Raw genomic sequence first — 17,016 nt, 5'->3', positions numbered from 1 at the left:
AATTTAGGCAGTGCCCTTTTACACTCTTCAACTCCACACTCTCTAAGCTAGGGCCCCTGCTTTCCTCACATATCCACCATGACAGCCTTGGGCCACTGAGCTCTTCAGCAAAGGGCTGTAAGCATGGAGAAGCCAAGAAAAGTGAGACACCAGAAAGATGGAATACCAGTGTGGATTATGACTGCCACAGCTCTAATAACAAAGGCCCAAACCCATGAATAAGGCAATTATCACTCCTGTTCTGTGACTTGCATAATACCACTGGTTTAACTCATTTATTTAAGCCAACCAAGAGCAATCTGAAATCGACCATCTGAGACTAAGAAAATATTGCCTCTCCCCAAACCAAATTTACCAATATTCACAAGCTATTTTAGACAAAGCTCTTCTTCCAAGAGCTATTAATAAGGAAAACTGCATCAAATTGAAAGCCTTACTGAGATATTTTGTTCAGAGAAATTAGAGATCTCTTTTTTGAACCATCCATCATTAAAGAAATCCTAAATGTCTTCTGAGGCTCAGTAAATCTTAAAACAAGACTTGGTAAATGTGTAGATTGAGGTGTGCCCTACAAACACATGCAAAGACTGTCTCCAGTCCTAGGGCTCAAGAATCTATACTGAAGCTACTTCAGGCATCAATATCCCCTACTTCCCTATGGTTATTTTAAATGGATCTGTATATAAGATTGAATGTTATCTCCAAATCTACTTACCTTAGCAATAAATGTTAAATAAACCCCAATGAGAAAAGACTTTTAAATTAATCTTGCTGGTTTACTTTGAACCAGTTCACTTGCTTTGCTCTTATCAGTTGCTAACCAATAACCATAACCAAGTCCAAGAAGAACAAGAGGAACTCAGAAGAGTATCTGGCTTTGTCTTTGATGAGGTGATTAAATCATCAAGGGAGGATGATGAGTTATTTCCTTCTTGAACATCTCTGAGACTTGAGAAACTTTTAAGGTGGTAAGCTCCTAAAGGGCAAAGAATCTGTGTGCAAACAGATTCTTCCGAACAGTTTTGCTTGTGGGTTGCAGTGATCTAAACTGGGGGTCAGCAAACCCAAGCTCGCAGGTCAAATCCTAGCCCAGCTCCTGTTTCTATAAGGCCTATGAGCTAAGAATGCCTCCACATTTTTAAATAGTTAAGAAAAAATCAAAAGAGGAATAACATTTCATGACAAGTGAAATTTAAATGAAACTCAAAGTTCAGTGTACATAAAGTTTTATTGGAATGCAGCCATACTCATTTTACATATTGTCTGTGGCTGCTTTCATGCTACAGTGGGAGAGCTGAAGAGTTGCAACAGAGCCCACATGTCCTATAAAGATGAAAATATTTATCTGACTCTACAGAAAAAGATTGCTGGCTTCTCATCTAGACAAATTTCAATAGTAATATCAATTAGTATCAATTGCAAGAGTAGTAGCAATTGATTTCCAATTATTCATCCCATAATAAAGTTTTATTTCCTTCATTTATGATCCTAAAATGAACTCATCTGAAAATGTTAAACCAAAAGAAACAAAATCCAGCAAGAGTATAATCTCTGGCCAGTTACTTTGAACTCCATTTTAGCAAGAAATGACTCAGGTGTTGACTATTTTTTGTTTATTTGTTTAGTTTTCTCTCATTGGGACTTTCTCTTTAGGACAATCTTAATTTAGAACTTGGCCCGTAAACCTTAGATAATATTCATGTTTACTATAAAATAGATGGGAGAGTATTTTAAGTCCTCTAAAGGTCTACTCTACATATCATTTGTGTAAAAAGATAAACATGAGCGACACATTGATTTTAAACTAGATGATGAAGTCATCGTTCCTTTCCAACTCCCAAGAAATTTACTTTCATGAGAAATGATCTGCACATTAGCCTCCCACTAGGAATGACCATGAACTACCACAGGAAGTAGTTCTGTTGATATAGGTCAAAGTACATTTGACCATATTGGTCTTGAAAACCACAGTCGATCATGACCCACCACCTAGGAACCTGGACCCCAGTTGGTAAGTGACTGAACCCAAGCAATTCTTCCACATAACAATTGAAACCACCTTTTCTCCTTGGGAAGAAAATAATGACAAAAGTCTACAAAAAATACTATGAAATATTTTTAATCCTGGAAAGAACTTGATTGCTAGTAACCAAAGAGGGGAAAAGTCAACAAGAATAAAATTCAGTCTTTTAAATCAAGTGAACACAGACCAAATTGCTCCACATTGTGAAACAGCAAAAAATAATTTATCCACAGAAGACATGGTCTCATCCAGTGGAAAACTGACTTAAACATGTTTTGACAGATATTAAGAGATATTAGAGGTGACAGTTGACTTAATGAAGTATTTAAGGCTTCAATACTGTGCCTTTTAGAAAAATAACAAATACCTTCTTCTACCACTTAGGGAGTTAAAGAAACAAAAATATCAATTAAAAGTCATAAAAACATAATTAATTTGTTTATATCTTTCAACATTCCACTGAGCTATGCAAAGGCAAGACCTAAACCCAAAGTGAATTTTACAGCCAGGATTGCTCTGAATATTTTCCTCATAAAATTCTTTCTGTCATACTTCGTTAGTGCTTGGAATAAATGACAACCACTGGGATCCAAAGGAAAAAGGTAGCTCTATTCCAAAGATGGGACAGAGCTGATAAAATCTATTTAATATCTAAAATTAGAAATAAATTCTTCAATACCAACTACATTTTCAGAGAGTTCATTAAAATTTAAGGCATTTTGACATGTCAGAGATTTTAGTCCAGTGACAGGAGAAGAAAGAAGCTACCTAGGAGCAAATCCCAATTATCTCTATGGCTTCGAACATGTATGTTGAGCACAGCCGAAGATGAAGAGAGAGTGACAGGTGACTGCGCAGAAACTTCCTGACTCTGTCCAGCTGTACAAATTCGCCAGGATTCCTCTAAAAGGGTTCATTTCAAATGTATTTTAATTCTTCTGTTTAAATTTTGACCAAAATGGGGAAAGGCTCATCAGCACTGTTAGCAAGATAAAAATGAGCAATGCCAAAATAATTTATTTATAGGAAGATTTAAGAAATTAAACATGTAAAGGATTTATACTACATGATGTCCTCCCTGAATCTCACAATAAACAATAAAATAATGGCAACCTCACCTATACTCATGAATCCAATAGTAGAAGATATACACAAAACAAACATTCATTCGACAATAACAGTACGGTCCAGTGTTTTATCCGCCAGCCAGATAAATGCAATTATTTATTTTTCTCCCAGTTTTCACAAAAATAAAGACATCACCTGCTAAATCAAAAGTTACAAATCATACCTCATTGAAAGATGTGAGGCAAAACATTCAACAAATCCTACTCATAAGTCCTGCTTCTCTCAGCCAAGCACCATCTTTTTAAAAAGCTGGATTACCATCTATAAAGATAACTGTTTATTGGAAACAAACCAAAGTACCTTCGATCATCAATGGGAAGGAAACTCTCCTCCTTCTCAGTTCTAAAACAATTAGTGTTACACAAAATTGGTCAAATCTAATCAAACTTCTTTCAACAAATAATATTTAAGACATGCTAATACTGGTAACCTGTCTGTTACAGGAAATATCACAATTATCTGAATCACTTTTGAATAAGAACAACACATATTTCATAACTGCTTATGGTACAACCACATTCTTATTATGAATACAATTATATGTAATTTTCCAAAACTGAATTCCTTCCTTATTGACTTAAAAAATAAAAACTTCCATGGAAGTCATAACCTTCAAAATCTTGTAGGAGAATAATAGTCATATAACCTTTGATGCTAGACAAAGGATAAATATCCCAGCACCATTTTCTGGAGACCACAAAATTATTCCAATACCTTTGTACAGTTATCTGTAGTTGTTCATAAGTCATTCCACTTTCCTGTTTATGGTTTTGTAACGTGATAAACAAGCTTTCCCCTTCGTTTTAAATTATACTTCAAGCATTACATAATCTTAAGCCATTGGACTTCTATGATAATGTCGCTTATTTGTATTACTGGAAAATTAAGGTGTCTCCTTGTCATTTTTTTATTTTTTAAAGATTACTTCAACCAGTTCCAACAAGAATAAATAGTATTTCAAAGGTGATTATAAGTTTAGATAACTCAAACACCTGCTGGCTCTTTCTAAAAAATCACTGCTTACTTGGGCTTCTGAAATCCAGAAAGATACTCTATGGGAAAATGAAATGTTTATTGTCTTTCTTTGTTCACCATTTTTAATAGAAAAGATGTTTTAAGGTCTTGTCAGGAAAATAAATAATGGGAAAAATAACTATACCTTTAAAAATTTTTCAAATCTTTTCCAAAATATAAACAAAGAAAAGACAAATGGGATCACAATGCATATGCTGACATCTGTCCTCCAAAGCACACTTTTTATGTAGAAGTTATAAAGAATAAAAGTTATCCATTAATTATATGGCATGCATCAATAGTGCACTGGTGGGCTTAACCTTGGTTTTCAGTTATGTGTATATACAGATAAATCTCTTCCTGAGTTGAGCTTCATCTTCAGTTGAGACTCAAACCATTTGCTTTCTTATTTTTGGCAAGAAACTTGACCACGTGATAAGGCAATCAAACATTTCAACCTCCTTCCTTTTTCAGTAGCATGGCCCTCCTCTGTGACATTACCAATGTGCCAGGTACAAGGACAGGCTCTAAACTATAGTCCTGTAAAACTAGAGAGCAGGTATCTTTGTTCATTAGTCTGAAGGCTACAGCATTGTTTTTTTCATATATTTGGGGATCTTGAGGATTTCAGCTGAACAGATTCAAAATGGTCTTCTTTTTCCTATGAAGAAAAAAATATTAAAACAAAATCAACTCACTATAATTCCAATAAGGTTTTAGAATCTTATATGTCCAGAAGGAAAGTTCTGGCAGTCATTTTAATCTATGTACCTGCCACCTGAAATTAGGATTTTACATTTAAATAAGAGTGTCAGATATAACAGATAGCATGCCTACCCTGAAGGATGCTTTTGATGTCCAGGAGATAAGACAGACAATCCAAAATAGAAGCAAACACATGATTGCAATAGATATCAAAAGATGTTGTTTTGATTCTTTTGAAGAAAATACTAAGACCCTTCTAAGGGGACATCTGACCTGGGTGCTGAAATAGATGGCCTTGCCATGTGAACTGTGGACAAAATAGAACTGACAGAAACTAAATATTCTCAAGATAACATGAGCTAAATAATAATTTTAAAAAAGACCAACATAAATAAATAAGATGAACACCAATAAGACATAAGATCATTTGGGTTCACTGATATGTTTCAAGAAGATCTTTTAGGTATATGTATGCCAAAGATAATAAAAACATCTTAAAAGGTATAAAGGCATCTTAGATAATAAATCAAAAATTTAATTCAAATATATCTTTACTGGTGTTCGTTATATAATACATTCAAAATGTAGCCTATTAAAATAAATTAGTCTTCTTTAATGGAGAAAAAGAGAAATAAGAGGTGCAATTCCTCCCAATGTTTTCACTGTTAAAGTTAGAAAATGCTTTCTAAAGACTTCTGGAATGAGATGGGTAGGGGGCCGGGTGAACTATGCTAATGAAGAGAATAAAGATGAAGAGAATTAGGATTATGTTAAAAATAAAGGAAATAAGAGGCAGAACAGTCCTAGGTGCAAATGGATGTGTGTCTAAAGTAGAGAAGTAAAATGAGAAAATAATAGGAAGTTGACATTGAGTATCTGTCAGAAAGAACAAAGTTTCTGTTGTGTTTTCTCTCATTTGAGTGGAGTCCAAGTCTTCAGACAAGCTTTAAGGCTTCAGGGACAAGATTACAGAAAAAAAAATCAGAGTAAACACCAATGTTGCTTTCCCAGCCTTTGCTGTAACAAGTCCCTGGGAGAGCACACTGCAAATCTCAGTGCTCTAACTCACTGGCTCTGTAAGCACTTGCCTGAAGTCTCATGTTTCCCAGACTTAATTTTTGGGGGGAATAACCATTGATAATTCAAATATTTGCTAAGAACCCACTGTGTTGCAGGAATAGGACTCGACTTTAGAGATAAAAAATGTCTGCCCTTAAGGACTCCACAGTGTATTACAGAAAAGAGCTTTAGGATATTGGCCATGAACCAGAAAAGATATCTGAGATTTCTGTACCCTTTCCTTGAGAAGATTTGATTCATATGTTCCCCGGGGGAGGGAGGAAGAGACCTGTTTATTATCCTCAGGGTAATATTTAAAGCAAAACATTGAAAACTCTTTACAAAATCATGTTAGCCTCTTAGGGCTTCAATTGCTATGTCCTCCACGTTCACAAGGGATTTTGCTCCTATCACCGATATGGTTGGGTGTTTGTGTGTGTGTGTGTGTGAAAGAGAGAGAGAGAGAGAGAGAGAGAAAGATATGCGTATGTCCTCTAGCTATAAATGAGATTGTTTCTGAGATAAGAAACTGTGTCTAATTTGACACATCACCAAAACCTGGCAGAGTATCTAACACACAGTGTCCCATAAATGACTGTGAAACAAATAAAAGGAAAAAATGAAATAAAAGATTTTTTAAAATATTGCTGATAAAATTTGAGAAGAGCAAGTCTATAAATAAAACCCCACAAGTCTAGTACGTTGATAGGGAAATAACAAATAAGGCATGGCCTTTAGAACATGAATAAGGATATGTAAGATAAAGCAAACTTTACATGACACAATAGTTAAGAAACCTATAAACATTTTTGCTCCATGAAACCATGTATAACAAATTTTTTTAAATGGGACACACAATAAGACTTGTGTAATGATATTCATAGCAGATTTATCATAGCTAAACACTGGAAATAGTACAAGTGTCCATCAACAGGAGAACAGATAAACAAATTTTGGCATATCCATAAAGCAGAATACTACTCCAGAATAGAAAGGAATCTAGTACTGCCTAACACAAAGTGGATGAATCTCAGAAACATTTTCTGAGTGAAAGAAAACTTGAGCAAAATACTACATATTGTGTAATTACAATTACATGAAGTCTAAAACAGATAAAGCTAATCTACAGTTTTAAAAGAGCATTACAATTGCTTTCCTTGGGGGATGATGATGGGGATTGATTGGCTACAAAAGGACATGAGTTTACTTTCAGCGGTGAAACTAATGTTCTATATCTTAATAAAATTTGGGGTTACACAGGTATATGCATTTCTCAAAATTCAATAAATCACATACTTTTGATGTGTGCATTTTACTCTATGTAAACATGTTACCCTAAAAAATGAAAAAGTTGAATTGCTCTCATTAATTATATGTATTCTGAAGTATTTAGGGGCAAATGCATTAAAGTCTGCAACTTTAAAATGCATAAAAAAGAGGTATTCATAAATGGATAGAGAGAAGGAGAGATACGTAATAAAGCAAATACAGTAAAATTTAGGTGGTGGGCATATGGCTGTAACACTGTGTAATTCTTTCACCTTTTCTCTAATGTTTAAATTTTTCATTAAAATTGTTTTAAATTATAATATCAACTAAAATTGATATTTAAAACAAAATGTTGTACACTGAACCTTCTCAGAGAGAAAAATTATCTTCCATCTTGTTTCCTATGATTGTTTCCAAGAACATTTTCAAGCTTTCAATTCTCTAGCTATGAAATAACAATAGAGGAGGCACTTAAAAGTTTATCTAATACTTACCCCATACTCTCCCCTGAGTAATCCCCACTTATTCTTTTAGATTCAGCTTAGAGGTCACTTTCTCTTAAAAATCTTCCCTGGCACCTAAATACTTCTTTCATTACAAGACAATGCCCTTACAAATAGGGAATTCTAAGTTCTAAGTAGGTAAGAAGTCTAAGAAAACTGATGATAGCAGACTCATTCTCCATGGGTCTTGTGCTTCTGCATGTCATGTGAGGAAGACACAGTTTGTCCTTTTTCCTAGTCTTCAAAGACATTTATATAACAAAAACCCATGGATGGCATAATGTCTCGAACCAGGACAAAGAAAGATTGCTTATCGTCCTGAAAGCTAGAGATAGTGTCTTCCCCTGTGAGGCAAATGACAGACATACTTATTACCTCCTATGAAGATCCAGGCTCCCCAAGCTAAGGGCTCCTCTTCCATAATGTAATCCACTGTGTGCACAAGAACCAAAGCAAACATGGCCATCTTGGCTACTGCTATTGCTCTGAGTAATAAGCTGTATTTTTTCTCTGACCCAGAGATGCACACCTTCCAAAATGTCCATGAAACTATAGCAGGCTAATTTGTTGGCTAGTTAATAGATTGAAATTTCATAATTTCCACATTTCTCCAATGTTTTGCCTGTGAGGATAGGAAATTGATAGAGAGGTATCTTTCTGGAAGAGGAAGGATGAGGGCCCTACACACTAACATGTTTGAGGGAAGTCCACAAGAACGGGTAGCAAACATGCTAACCAAATTGTACAGTCAACAAGGCAATAAAATGATCCTCCAAAATTTACTCCCTGGAAATGAAAAGGAACTGGAGAGCTGGCTACAGGCCAAATACTGAGAAGTGGGTTCAAAGAGTTCACAGTTCAGCTGCCTAAATGGTGGCCTGGATATTGTCAATTCTCTGAGATGGAGGACTTCCTCACCAATCAAGTAATCAGCTTCAGGTGTGCCCCGTGGTAACCACCAACTAAAATTCATCCTGGTAGGAAAAGAAAGTTTCACCCAGTCTCTGACCACAGTCACAGAGACATGTACCTACAATGAGCATTAAAACAAAAATGGAGTCCACCTATGGGTAGAAACTAGGTGAACTGTTTGAATTTTGGCTGGTTCACTTTGGAGATGATTGTGGCAGTAATCTGATGTTAAATAAGAAATGCAACAGCTATGCTATCCTAAGGCTCAACACCTCTTGCAAACTGCCATGACTACTTTAGATCCATTCAAAGATGGCAGAGATTTTATAGTGAATCCTGACTGCAGTAACAGAGATTTGGCTTTCTCTGGAAAAGTTCTATAAGGCTAATTTCCATAGAAAAACTTAGTGTGGTACTGAATAGTATTTGAGCTCTTACTGCCCCACATTGGGTTTACAATGCAGGCAGATTTTCAGTGCTAAATCTAGCTGGCAGTCAAAGAAAAACAACTAGAATCGCACTGCACTCTTCACTATTGAAGACAGTATGGCTTCACTTGAAGATTCTACTTGCTTTTTATCAGCTAACCTACAAAGTGGTATCCTTTGAGTTGGGCCAAAAGCTAAGAGCTGTCCAGAAAGCTGAGTCATGCTCTATATCTTGTGTTCCACAACTCTAGTGACCACTTTGTGATACAATTCACTGTGATTAACGATTTTGCCAATTAGAGACTCTGGTATCCTTTGGGATTTTAGACTCATCACCTCCTTGACGTGGCTACTCTTTTAAAAAGCAGCTACTAGCTTGTTACTGAGCTCCTGTCAAAATTGAATGCCATTTCTATGCATACCTGTGACTCTATAGCCTGATAGTCCCATTCATGTTGAGTCAACAAGGTAGCAAGGGCACAATAAGCTTCACTTGTCAAATATAAATGGTATTCTCAAGAATGCAGCTGGTCTGGCCCCAGCAGCATTTCAGGCTCACATGAAAATATGGCAGCATTCCCTTTGAAGAAAACTTTATCCCATACTTCACGGATCAAAATGAGGCCACTAGCTCCTTGGAGTCCTGAATTCATTGACATTCTACTACATACTTGGGCCTGGTTCACTGATGGCTTGGTTGAGCTGAAACCCAAGGGTGGCCACTGGCTGCTGCAGATGCCCAATCCCAGCACCAGGTATGAAGAAATAAAAACCTACAAAATTTCTTAGCTCAGTGGGCAGAAGCCAAAGCCATTTTCATAGTTATGGCCAAGACATCCTTTGATAAGCCTTGTTATATTTTTACTGACTTAAGCTATTGCTAAGTCAAGAAAGTCTTTGGTCTGTCACTTGGAAAACTAAACACTGGCATATTAGTCAGCCTTCTCTGAGACAACTAACTCTGGAAACCAATCTTAGGTGCCAATCAAATCATCTTGGTCACTCACGTATATCTCCACAGTAAGGACCCATCCTCTAAAAAGACTAAATGGAATTAAGTATCTGACAGAGACTGCACCAGACAGACTGCCACAAATGCTGCATGGATCCATCACTCTGCCCAACATAGCAATGAATCTACCATCACAGACTGGGTACAAAGTATTCTATTTTTCTCATGTACAGGTTACCACAGCATGTCAGACTTGGGATTCAGGGCAAAGGTTTACCAGTTTTTCCTGGCAAATTGATTACATCTGACCTTTGACCACCCCTCTGGGTTACAGTAGTACCTCGCCATTGTTGACACCTGTTCAGGCTACAGTGTTGCTGTTCCAGTCTGATCAGCTAACTCCAGCCACACCATTATGGCCCTTGAAATAAATCTGCTTAATGTTTGTGTCTTTATGGACCATTTGAAGTCTGAAAATGGTGCCCTTTTTATCACAAAAGCTAACCAGAAATGGGCTGAGAGTAGAAGTATTTGGTGAACCTTCCACACATACTACGGTCCAAAAGCAATTGGTACCTTTGAGCATTGAAATGGCCTTCTCAAAAATTGATTCAAAAAGATTTCTGACTCTATCTCTCTCACCATCCCCTGGTCAACACATATTAGTAAGGACATTTGGTTATTAAATATGGCTGTCCCCATAAAGGCATCACCTTCTCTTGGCCATGCCATAGAAAGGGGGCTAAGAGAAAGATATTGATTGATTCTATATAAGGCTATATACACTTATGGAAAAATCCAGGATTCTGCTCTGATTACTTCTAGACATGATGTGTCCTTATTTACCCCAACAGCAATCCTCAGAATGTCTAGTGTTAGCCCTGCCAGAAAGGAGCCTAGAAGATTCAAATATAATTCTTGTTTAGCCACTTTTTTTGTTGTTGGATTGTAATGATCCTGGATCAAAAGGACAATGACCACTTAGCTGAGTATACTGCTCATCAAATCACCCTATGCCTCCCTGGACAAAGGTGAGGGACACCTTTGTATCCATAAGTTTTTAAAAATACCCTTGTCTCTGTTGTACCCAAATGTCCTGGAAAAGAGGGTATCCATAAGATTTTAAAAATGCCCTTGTCCCTGTTGTACCCAAATGTCCTGGAAAAGAGGTCTAGGTGCTAGTAGAGGATGAACAGAAATAAGGTGAATTCGTAACTACTGAAATGAGACAAACTGATTTTGTGACAGTGGAAAGAAAGCAACGGTGTAGTCTGATAATGAGGTGCCTGGGGAGGAAATACTTTAGATCCCGAGAGGTATGAAAGATAGAGGGACATTAATGATCACTTGTTTTTCAGAGCCACCCTGTCACCCTCCTATGAAGGAAAATGCCTTAGTGTTCCTCTCTCAAACTGTTTAAATGCCTTAAACTTCACTGACTACTGGGTCTACCATATCCACCAAATGCTCTACCCACAATTTGGTTGCTATTCTCCTTAGGCCTACTAAGAAATCTATCAGAAGCAGCTCCTTTCCCAGAAAAAGAACAATCAATAACTCCATTCTCAGAGCCATGGCTCAGTCATTCCATGAGGTGGACAAACACCACCCAGTTTGTGGTGTGGACAAACAGGAAAAGTTGAACTGAACGCACTTAGGCAGTCTCCCCAAAGACAAGGAAGAGACACAATTACTTAAGGTGAATTGAAACTCTGCAGCAAGGAGGCTGCAAGCACTGTTAATCTACACTACCTAACTATATATGTACTACTTGGTATCCCCAGCAATTGTAAATAATGCTTTCTCTCTAGAGGTAACACATGTACCTCCAGGATGATACTTCTTATGTAGAAGCCAGGCATTAACTACCCTCCTAAAAACATGGTGGCTCACATTTGCACCCTAGAAGTGGACATAATTTAACCATTTATAGAAACATCCATAACAGATCATATAGCTCTTAGACAACTGCAAGGATCTTTCCAAAATGAGACCATTCTTAGTTACTAAGATGAGGTTCCTAGAGGAATAACCAACTTGTTATTTATGCTCACCCTATATGCAGTTATTCAATTAGAAAATTTGGTAAAATATCTGTCTCTGAATTGAGCTAAAGTAATGAAATGATACCACTTCAGCCTCTGAAGGCATTCAAGTCAACATCAACTCACTGTCATTGTTATGAACAATATAATTGCCCTATACTTCCTCCTTGAGGACCAAGACAAATTCTGTGCAACTACTAAAATCCTACCTGGATTGTCTTGCCGAATTGTCATCACTGTAGATCAAAAGGAGAATGCCCACTTGGTTAAGTATACTGCTCACCAAGCTCCCCTACCATAGCCCAAGTAGACAAAAGTGAGTAGTGAACAGAGTGTTAGACTAACAGAAAATTTCACCAGAAGCCAAGATGGTGTAGAGTTAGATTTGAATATTGTTGGGGGACAATTCTTCACGGTTCTCTTGCATTTCTGCACATCTTATGAGACATTGATGTCCCTTGTTTTGACTATCTTTTCAATGATCTTTGTGTAGAAGCAGCCTTAGAAGATAAGATATTATCTCATTCCAGAGAAAGGGCAGGACTGCTTACAGTCTTGGAAATAGTGTCTCTCTCTGAATCAGTGAACAGACATGCTACCCGACCAGTACAATAATGATAATATCTCCTTTTGGAGCAAAGGACAGGAATGCTTACCACCCATTCTAAAAGATTCCAGTTCCCAAAGCTTAAGGTCCCTTTTCTGTAATGCAAGGCACTGTGTGTGCAAGTCATCTGTTCCTGTTCACATAGGCTTGTGGGAATTGGGGTTTTGGGAACTAGTATAAATGCTGATTCTTTGGCTAGTGCTTCTGCTGTGAGTGCTCAACTGTCCTTTGTCTCTGACCAAGAATCCCATGTCTTCTAAAGTGTCCATGAAACTGTGACAAGCTCACTTGTTAGTGTGAAAGTAGGGTAAAATGTTAGTTCTTGACAATCACTGCACATTCACCATTCCATAGCAACAGTATCCTTCCTAAACTACCATATTAAAAAAAATTAAATAACTATTAATAGAAGGGGAATATGGCTTAATCATTTTATTTTGAAATAATCCTCTAGAATATATTTACATGCTTAAATTAGGGAAGTAAAGGAAAGGTTACTAAAACATTGCCAATAAATGTAATCCTTTGCCACTTGTCCTTCTGAAAATCATTTGAAATGCATTTTCTTTCTTCTGGTTGATTTTATTTTTAATACTGAGTGGAAAAACTGATAATGCTTCATCTTTTAAGTCAATGGTGATGAAAGTCAATACAATATGTTTACAAATAATATTTAAGGCTTCATGTTATTTGTTTGAATAACTAATCATTTCAAAGCCAACAAATGTAATAGCATTTGATAAGGTACGTTTAATACCTCAACAGTTTACATAACTTTTATTTTCTCTGTATGAAGCAATCTTAGTTATACAATTTTTTAAAAGAAAAGTATAAATGAACATGAGATCTTTTATTAAACTTTTTCTCTTTTAATATCATAATACATTATCTTTGTGAAAATTCAAACATGACAAAAATGTATTACTTCAAAGATTAAAGACAACCATTAGTTCAAAATTCCCCTACACAGCTACTGTCAGTAGTAGTCTGCTATGCAAATAATAACATAAATGTATATTTAATAGAAATGTGATAGTCTATGTATTGTCTGTACCCTATTGGAATAGATATTTCTATTTTTAACAGCTGTGGAGATGCACAATATTCCAATACTTTGATGTATGAAAATTTCTTATCTAACTTTTTACTGATGGTGTTTAAAGTTGTTTCTACATGGTTAACCAGAAAAAAACACTGCTGCGTAAATATTCTTGTATTTACATCCTTATGTACTTCTAAGAGTATTTCTGTTAGACAAATGCCAAAGGAGATATAGACATTCTGTATTACAGGGCTTGCATGAATACTTCTATTAGGTTAATATGTTCCCTAATTTATGAATACACAGTAATATTGGGTTAAAATTCTCTCACCTTTGTGGCCAAGGATTTGAGTTTTCCCAGTAGTGACTGTTTATTAGAATATACAACTTCCTCTTCATTATCTTCTCCTTCCATGATAGCACAACTGTCTGCAGCTGGGAGTTCACACTCTTTTGAGTTAGTTGTCATTACTAATTTGGAATATTTGTACTCCAGTCTAAGTAGCAGTAAATAAATAGATAAGTAAATAAAGTGGAGGTTTAATATAAATTCTTATTTTAGATGGTCATACACCAGGTCATTAAATTATCTCATAATATAGTTGCTCTAACAACAAATTTCTCTCACCTACAGCAATCATACTATGTGTTCTCATATATCTACCACCTACACACAAATTTTTTCCGGGATTTCAGAGAACCAGTGCAATACGGTTAACTCTATCACTTATTTTATATCAATTAAATTGTCCAATTATGAACTTTTGAACAACAAAGAGAAACCTTAAGGTTTGAAGACGTTTTCTTAATTTATAAATATTTGAAAGCTAATTCACTATATAGTGCTCCGAAACTTAGTTCATAAGAATAAGAATACCATACAGGCAATTGATTTGGTCTTTACCAGTTTTCTATAGTTCTATAGTTCACTAATTACTTTTTGTTCGCCACTCCAGATATTCCAGTGGTCCCAAGATATTATCACATAGAACTTTCACAGCCCCACTGACACGTAAATTATTTTAAGTCAAAACATGTGATACACTAATATACAATCAGGAGTTAGACTCAATATTCAACTCCAGATTCTTGGAGTCCTGGAGTAAACAAAGGTGATATCTGCCTCCATAATCAATCAATTTCTTTGCAAATATCTACCCCCAAGAAACTGAAAAAGAACAGGTGGGGCAAGAAGACATCATGTTGTCATGAAAAGGAAAATAGACACAAAGAGAAAAACTGCCTTCCAATCTCAGATCTGAATAACCTGGAAACTCCATTTTTCTTTGTTTTATAATAGATAGGTCTAATTCAGTAATCTCTAATGTTCTCTCTATTATCAGAATGACAATCATTTTCATTTGCTTTCTTAAAGGCCTTTCTTATAACTCCCTCACTAGGAGAAACTGTGTCTCTGAGAGAAACTACTGGATATAATAATTAATTCTAAAATTTTTTACAAGAAAAGAGATCCTTCAGTTCTTATATGGTCACTCCAATGAGGTTACTTACTTCTGATTCTTTTTCCAGAAATAGCAAGTTAGGGCCACCAGCAAAACAGCCGTGAAAGCTCCCACACCTGCTCCCACTTTTAGCCAAAAGTCAACTGTTTCACAGGTTGATAACTTTTTCTCAGGCAAAGAAATTCCTTTAATGCACCATTTAGGTTCATTCCACACATATAAGGTCTCCTTAAAAAAAAAAACATAGACAAAGATGACATGAGAAATGAAATTCAGAAGAATTTTGCTAACTCTTTATTCATAGTACGCATTGAAGATTATTCAGGATTCATGTAATAGAAGCTTCAGAGACATGGAAGATATAGAAGAGGTCTCGAAGAGAGTGAATAAGAAAATGATGAATGAAAATGCAACAAAACCAAATAAAATCATGGACTGTCCATTCAGAACACTTGCTACATGCTGAGGAAACTGAATAAAAATTAATCCATCTGGACATATCATTTGGACTATTCTTCAAATTTCTGATAATCCCTGACCTCTTGATCATGTTTTTAAACGAAAGCTTAGTTGTTTAAAATAATGAATTGAAATGGGTTTCACCTACCCATCATGTAGGTCCATTTCCCCAACAAGTCTCTCCCCTGAGTAGAAAAGCAGACCCTGGACCCAGGACATGCAGACACCACATGACCAACAGGCTTTGGTGACACACAGATTGCTCTTCTCCTCTCCATGCCAAAATAAGGAGCATATTATTCTGCGTCATCACTACCCACATGAGGTTCTTACTCTTAGCCTACCAAAGTAGATGACTCAATTATATTAGGGAAATGTTTTTCAAACTACAAGTTGTAACAACTGGTAAATAATAAAATCAATATACTGAGTCTCAACCAGCAATTTTTTTAAAATAAATAGATCAAATAAAACAGATTAAAAACAAAAATTATAGTACAGTTCATGGTTCCTAATACATTTCAACATATGCAGTGACTAAGTAACAATCTGCATGATTATATCCATTGACATTAAATGACATGGGGTAATAAATTTTTTGCTTATGGTGTCTCATTAAATTTTCTGGTGTGTGATGGTCATTTTATCAACACCCTAACAGAAGGATAACACCATAATGTTAAATTTTATTTTACACACACACACACACACACATTTTTGCAGTTAATCATGAAGTGACTGATATCCAGGAGAATCGTATTTATTTATCCGAGGAAAAGTTTCAACCAAATTCTGAATAAGAACTTTCAGCCTTTTCTTTAAAAAGGACATTAAAACTGAGAATTTTTTTAGTTCATTGTAATTGTAAAATTTTCATTAAGCTTAGTGTGAATAAATTACTTTTAAAATGGATCATATTATTTTTACGAGAAAATGAGGTGAGAAATAAAGAGGCATACACAAGTTGAACTGCTGCATCTTTAAGTGTAAATAAGGACAATATAGAAAAAAAATGTTAACTCTAACAGCAAATGTTGGCTTCATCCAAACTGCACTCCAACAACAAAAAAGACTAAGAGAGTTTATATGATTTTATCCAATGTCCAATACCCAGTGAAAACAGTAAGCTCTAATGTCTAGTGACAGTCCTATAAACAAACCATTAAAATTTCAAAATTAAAAAGATACTTATAAAGCTAGTATGCCTAACTTTCCAACAAGTTACTCAAATTGTTAAATAAACAAGAAAAATATCAAGCTATTGACAAAATTTCTTAATGATTCTATAACAGTCTTTCCATAAATTTCTTAATCATTCTACTAAGTAGATACACCTATTCTTTTCATTCCATCACATGTAACTGGCAAAAAAGAAAATGGCTGACACTGCAGCTGAAAAATTTATTC

The 17,016-nt window shown here is 35.7% G+C and overlaps 1 protein-coding gene across 2 annotated transcripts in view; it reads right to left on the bottom strand.

Annotated features, from left to right (window-relative positions):
- Positions 1–1,209: 1,209 nt before the first annotated feature.
- Positions 1,210–17,016, bottom strand: part of ELAPOR2 (endosome-lysosome associated apoptosis and autophagy regulator family member 2) — a 299,011-nt gene continuing 283,204 nt past the window's right edge. For both annotated transcript variants that reach the window (XM_039878221.1, XM_039878220.1), the window contains 3 exons: positions 15,200–15,378; positions 14,019–14,184; positions 1,210–4,826 (listed from right to left, as the gene is read on the bottom strand). In XM_039878221.1, the coding sequence (XP_039734155.1) occupies positions 4,767–4,826; positions 14,019–14,184; positions 15,200–15,378 (405 nt within the window). In that variant the 3' untranslated portion in view covers positions 1,210–4,766. The remainder of the gene's footprint in view (positions 4,827–14,018; positions 14,185–15,199; positions 15,379–17,016) is intronic.

The sequence above is a fragment of the Pteropus medius genome, unplaced genomic scaffold, assembly GCF_902729225.1.
Source record: "Pteropus medius unplaced genomic scaffold, Ma_sr-lr_union100, whole genome shotgun sequence".
Lineage (NCBI taxonomy): Eukaryota > Metazoa > Chordata > Mammalia > Chiroptera > Pteropodidae > Pteropus > Pteropus medius.
Note: the sequence above shows the minus strand (reverse complement) of the source record. Positions and strands in the feature narration are given on the sequence as shown.